Below are 6,525 nucleotides of genomic sequence, written 5' to 3' on the forward strand. Positions count from 1 at the left end.
AGTTCACATTGCTCTAACCAGAGACACTTCATGTGTCTAGATCAGAGTGGTGCTGGAAAAGTACAGCAGGTCAGGCAGCATCTGAGGTGCAGGCTTTTGCCCAAAACGTTGATTTCCCTGCTCCTCGAATGCTGCCTGACCTGCTGTGTTTTTCCAGCACCATTCTAATCTAGACTCTGGTATCTGCAACCCTTGTTTTTACCCAGAGACACTTCATGTTCACACGGCCATCCAAGAACATCTAGAATATCCCACATAGTGTAGGGTGAGAAAATAATGGGCCTGAACTCCCCAGGCATGCCTTAATTAAATAGAATATAGATCCTTTTATTTTACATTGATGCTACCTAAGTACAAACACGGAAATATATTATTTTTGCTTATAGCTCCAATCCCATTTGGGCCTGTTGCCAATCTGTGCTTCGCTATGATGATTCTTATCTTGTCTACTCCTCTTGGTAATGCTGACTACCTGTCACAATGTTTTCACCTCACCTGCTTCTCTTTGATGTGTTACGGTAGTATAAGAACTGCATTTTTTAAAAATCGAGAAATTTGAAGTGGAGCCTGGCAAAAGTTCCACTTTCAGTCTCATTCTAGCAAAGGTTGTGTGCATTCACCCACTGCCCATCTAAGAGCAAAGGAGAGAAAACCGAGAGATCATGTCAACACAAATAAGAGCAATGTCTAATCACAGCAGTTCTGAACAAAACTTAGACACACCCAAGCACAGAAATGAGTTGGTGCCGGTCAAAAGCCTCACCCACAGATGGCTTGAATACTGGCTTTTTTTGTCAATCTTTGATTTAAAAAAAAATCTTGAGCAGCTGTTCATTCGCTATGAGACAGCTGATCTCAGCTACCTCCACTCCCATTGTAGGGTGGAGGCATTGCTGCTCTGCAGGTACAGCCCCTGCCTCTGAGCTAAAAGCTCTGGGCACCAAACCTAGTCCAGGACCTGTCCATGGAAGATGCATTCTAGATATCGTCAAGCAGATTGAAAATCAGCCTGCAGGTCAACTTGCAATTTTTTTAGATTAGATTAGATTAGATTACTTACAGTGTGGAAACAGGCCCTTCGGCCCAACAAGTCCACACCGCCCCGCCGAAGCGCAACCCACCCATACCCTTACATCTACCCCTTACCTAACACTACAGGCAATTTAGTATGGCCAATTCACCTGACCTGCACATCTTTTTGGAGTGTGGGAGGAAACCGGAGCACCCGGAGGAAACCCACGCAGATACGGGGAGAATGTGCAAACTCCACACAGAGAGTCGCCTGAGGCAGGAACTGAACCCGGGTCTCTGGCGCTGTGAGGCAGCAGTGCTAACCACTGTGCCACCGTGCCGCCCAATATTCCTCACTATTTGCCAAAGGGAAAAATAGTGTATGTTAAGTACAGGATGATTACCCATTCTACCAGTCTCAAAACAAAATGTAAAATAGACCATAAGATACAGAATTAGGCCATTCGACTCACCAAGTCTGTTCCACCATTCACTTATGGCCAGTATGTTTCTTAACCCATTTTCCTGTCTTCTCCCCATAACCCTTGGGAATCAAGAACCTATCTACCTCTGTCTTAAAATCACTCAATAACTTGACCTCCACATCCTTCTGTGGCAATGAGTTACACAGATTCACCACCCTCTGGCTGAAGAAATTCGTCCTCATCTCACTCTCAAGTGTCATCTCTTCACTCTGAGGCTGTGCCCTTGGGTCCTAGTCTCTTCTACTAGTGAAAACATCGCCTCACATCCACTCTATCCAGGTTTCTCAGTACTCTGTAATATTCAATCAGATCCATCTCATCCTTCTAAATTCCATCAAGTACAAACCCAGATTCCTCAATTACTCGATGACCAGCCCTTCATCCCAGGGATCATTGATGGAAACCTCCTCGGGATCCCCCCCAAGGCTGGCACTCCCTCCCTTTGATACAGGGCCCAATACTGCTCATAATATTTCAAATGCATTCTGACCAGAGCCTAGTATGTCCCTGCTGTTATATTCTAGCCCTCTTGAAATTGATGCTAACATTACATTTGCCTTCCTAACTGCCAACTGAATCTGCATGTTAACCTTAAGAGGAGCAAGAACTTGAAATCTTATGTCTTTGTGCATCAGATTTCTGAAGCCATTCCCCGTTTAAAAAATGGTCTATGCCTCTTTCTACCTACCAAAGTACAGAACCTCAATTTCCAATATTGTATTCCATCGCCACTTCTTTGTCCATTCTCCTAGGCTGTCCAAGTCCTTCTGCAGACTTCCCACTTCCTCAATACTACCTGGCACTCCATGTATCTTTTTTCATCAGCAATGATGTCATCAGTTCCTCAATCAGGTCATTCATGAATGACATGAATAGTTGTGGTCCCAACACTGACCCCTGAAGAACTGCACTACTCCCTGGCTGCCATCCTGAAAAAGACCTCTTTAACACCACTCTCTGCCTTCTGCCAGTTAGCCAAGCCTGTATCCATGTCAGTACCTCACCTATAACATTGACTCTCTGTGGCCATCTCCTCGCCCTCAATTCACTCCCTTGGTCTTGCAGAAATTGTTTTATATTACAGTACTCCAATCCCTTCTCCTAAATTGACAGACTATAATACTGGTCCGGTAGGCTGACTCCATCATGTCTCAATTGGAGAAATGGTACTTGCGGCCCAAGTGGGACAAGGCCATTCAGTGGTCATGGATTGACCATAGGTTCTTAATTGGCTGTGGCAGAGGATAGATGAGCTTGTGACTCCCTGCCTAGAAAATAATTTCTGCGGCGGTAAGACAGCAGTGGAGGGCTCCTTGATACGAACTCACTCCAGTTATCTTCCCCTTCCACTGCCTTCCATACTGCATTTCAGCAGGGGAGATTCTGTCCATCTTTTTACTATATATGTACATCATGCCTCTTTTCTGACAAAAGCCCAAAGAATAGAAAGGGTTCAGAAAAGATATACAAAAATGTTGCCAGGGTTGGAGGGTTTGAGGGAGAAGCTGAATAGGCTGGGGCTGTTTTCCCTGGAGAGTCGGAGGCTAAGGGGTCACCTTATAGAGGTTCATAACATCATGATAGGGTGAATAGCCAAGGTCTTTTCCCCGGTAGGGTTGTCCAGAACTAGAGGACATAGTTTTAAAGTGAGAGAGGAAAGATTTAAAAAGGACCTAAGAAGCAACCTTTTCCACCCATAGAGGGTGCTGGGTGTGTGGAATGAGCTGCCAGGGGAAGTGGTGGAGGCTAATATAATTACAACATTTAAAAGGCATTTGGATGAGTATATAAATAGGAAAGGTTTAGAGGGATATGGGCCAAGTGCTGGCAAATGGGAGTTGATTAATTTAGGATATCTGGTCAGCTCGGCCGAGTTGAACCAAAGAGTCTGTCTCGATGTTGTAAAGCCCTATGACTTTATTGACTCTAATACAACTGTAGTAATATTCCAGACACTATCATGCAATCCCAGCCGTGTGCATTTGAAAGCACCACATGACTAATTATTGTGAAATTCCTAAAATTATTTGCTGAGTTTATCAGCACCTTCAAGATAAAAATCAGTAAATTAGTAAGGAAGCCTAAGAGTAGGAGTTTCTTCAGGAACGTTAGTAGAAAGGAGAGTCAAGAAATTGTCTCTGTAATATGTTATGTAAGAGGATTTGTTTTGTTTCATAAAGAAATACAGACAGAGATGTCTGTGATAGTTATCATATCAAATCATGCTTATTTCAAGTAGAACTAAGTGACTATAACATAGCAGGAATATCTCTCTTCACTCTACTTTTTGCCAGTTTGAGTCCTAAAAATTGTTGAGGGATTTAGTCTTGAAATAAATAGACAACTATAAATCTATTGGCATGTAATAACTCCATGCCATATATCTTTTTATATGTATACCTGATTATCAGGAAAACTGCAACAACACCATTAATCTTTTACTGATTACTGCAGTTCTTTATATTCCACTCTAATTTTCACAGCAATTGTAACTATTTAATGACTTTCTTTAATTCAAAAAACCAAATGCAAAGAGACTGGTGGGTTTGCTTACAAATAAATTACATAAGAAAAGATGAATAATAAGCCCCAGAATTTAAGTTCCAATACAAACATTCATCTGCTTTCAAATATATTTAATTTCATCCTAAGACATTTACTTGGTTATTCATCTTACCTGATCCTCCGCCATTTAAGAAAAAGTATGATGATCAGAAAAAGTGCAAAGAAGGACAAAGTATACATGCTTATCCCAGAAAACATTCCTTCTTTCCTTCTTCTCTTGGTGATGCTATGCGCTTTGAGTCAGATCTTTTGAATCTCAGCTGTAAGAACAAACTTAATTCTATAATTGCAGTCACAACAGGTTTGACCTGCCCTGTGATGTTTTGTCTGTCAAAGTGACACAGTACAAACCACATCGGCCTTTATAAATCAGATGCTGAATTCAGAATGTGGCACCTTTCCATTGCTTGGGACCCACCCCTTTTTTCAAGTGGACATGCTGTACTCATGCTGTAGGATTCAAGTTACTTTTAAAATACCAAAAATCTCACCAGAACTTAATCTGTTATTTGGATATTCCCTGAAGAGGCAGTACAGAGATGAACTATAGAGTACTTTATAGTTAAATATCTCGCAACTCCTGATATACAAAATCTTGTTCAGATTTCTCCAGCTCTGAGAGCGTTAGTGAAGTTATCACCATCATACTTCATTTTTAAATTTGCCTCTATTCAGCTAATTAAATTATAAATAAAAGGTAAATAGTTAAACTTGGGTGACTGTATCAAAATGTGTTTAATACTCAGACAATATGAGATTTGCTAATTTCATGGGAGGAAGTAAAATTAGACTTAGATCAGAATTATTTACTTAATAATAAACTGAGCAAGATTAGTAGTTATTCAAATTATTAACATCAGTGAATGAGATAAAGAGCACAGAATTACACAAGATTCAGTTTAAGTTTGTAGCATGTGAAGTTGTCCTGTACACAGATATGGGAGACCCTTGTGTGCCTGATTCTATCAGGCAGGAGATGGCAGTGGAAGTCTTTAAGTTGCCCAGTCGAATCAGCAAGATCAGATTATCTTTCATCAGAGACTCTAGTGCCATAATCTAGAATAATGACGCACTGCAGCTTATCAATTACTCAGGCTGTCAGGAGTAGGGATGAGAGTTAAGGATATGGAATATCAAGAGATTGGCAGAAAGCCATAGTGGTTTTGTTGGAGAGGAGGAACGTTTCCTTTCAGGATTACTTGTTAGGATGCTCAGTGACCAGCACCAGTGGGTGGTGTATACTTAGCACATTTTGTGGTTACATGGTATGCAGGAATAACATTGAGATCCCTTAAACCCTGAAATGAGCCTCCCAGCCAACTCAGGTGAGAGCACCAGTCACGCACTTTGAGATCTTCTGAATCTGACAGATATCTGAAACTTCAGGGGAACAGTGAGCAGTGTGTAACCTTTTTGCATGTTATCTAATGATACAAAGTTCACACACTTCACATTTTGAAATATGGAGTACAAGCTACAACTTCATTAGATAACATGCAAAAAGGTTACACACTACTCACTGAGGCAGGTATTGTTATTACAAATTATAATAACAGAATAACACACACAGTAAACAACTCAGGACTATAGGTCAGTAGGAATCAAATATTTAAACATGAAATAACTGACTTCTGTAAAATACTTCAACAAAACATAAAAGTTCAGATAAAACTCTGCTAATGTTGGCTCAATCTCAGTCCTCGATGATCTAGTTCCTCCATGCTGTCATCATTAATTGTTTATGTTCCAGGCTGAGTAAGTGGATTTTTCATGCACTTAACGTTGCACAAATTCCACAGGAAAGTGAATTTACGACAAGCAGAGATTGTGTCAGGTTTGGGAGAGCTTTGTTCACTTATAATTTTGTAATATGTGCATTTTGAAACCCATGAGAAATGAAAAAGGAGAACTAAATTTCCAATAATAAAATATGATGGCTATCTATGTTGCTATTATAATATGCAACCATAAATGAAAGTCATTAGGTGTGAAAAGTGCTAGACAGTTGTAATGAATGCTCCTGAAATCCATAGTTGATTCGTTTTGTTTCTCACTATGCCTCTGCAAGAAGACCAACATGGGAAATTAATTAAATCCAAGTTATGCTGGGTTATTGTTGTTTCAGTAAACTTGTACGTGCTGGTAAAATCTTCTACCAATTGATAGCAAAGGTTGAAATATGGTTTAGATCCACTATTATATTCTATTTGGGTGTCTTGATGTGCCATCTGTGACATATGTTTACCTAAGAGCGCCTATAGTCTGACTTTAATAAAATTCTGCAAAACTCCAATTTACACGATGTAATACATTTCTGTAAAGTAAATGCATCTCTCTCTGATACAGACTGCTCATTCTCAATCCCTAGTACGTGACTGCTCATAGCATTGTCACATCCCTGTTTCATCATTCTACTACTGCCCCAAAGTATAATAGCAAATCTCTCCATAATATCCTTTCTTAA

General features: G+C 40.2%; 1 protein-coding gene across 2 annotated transcripts in view; it reads right to left on the reverse strand.

The window, feature by feature from the left end:
- Positions 1-4,374, reverse strand: part of ptgis (prostaglandin I2 (prostacyclin) synthase) — a 101,565-nt gene extending 97,191 nt beyond the window's left edge. For both annotated transcript variants that reach the window (XM_072556642.1, XM_072556641.1), the window contains exon 1: positions 4,174-4,374. In XM_072556642.1, the coding sequence (XP_072412743.1) occupies positions 4,174-4,259 (86 nt within the window). In that variant the 5' untranslated portion in view covers positions 4,260-4,374. The remainder of the gene's footprint in view (positions 1-4,173) is intronic.
- Positions 4,375-6,525: the final 2,151 nt, after the last annotated feature.

The sequence above is a fragment of the Chiloscyllium punctatum genome, chromosome 37, assembly GCF_047496795.1.
Source record: "Chiloscyllium punctatum isolate Juve2018m chromosome 37, sChiPun1.3, whole genome shotgun sequence".
Lineage (NCBI taxonomy): Eukaryota > Metazoa > Chordata > Chondrichthyes > Orectolobiformes > Hemiscylliidae > Chiloscyllium > Chiloscyllium punctatum.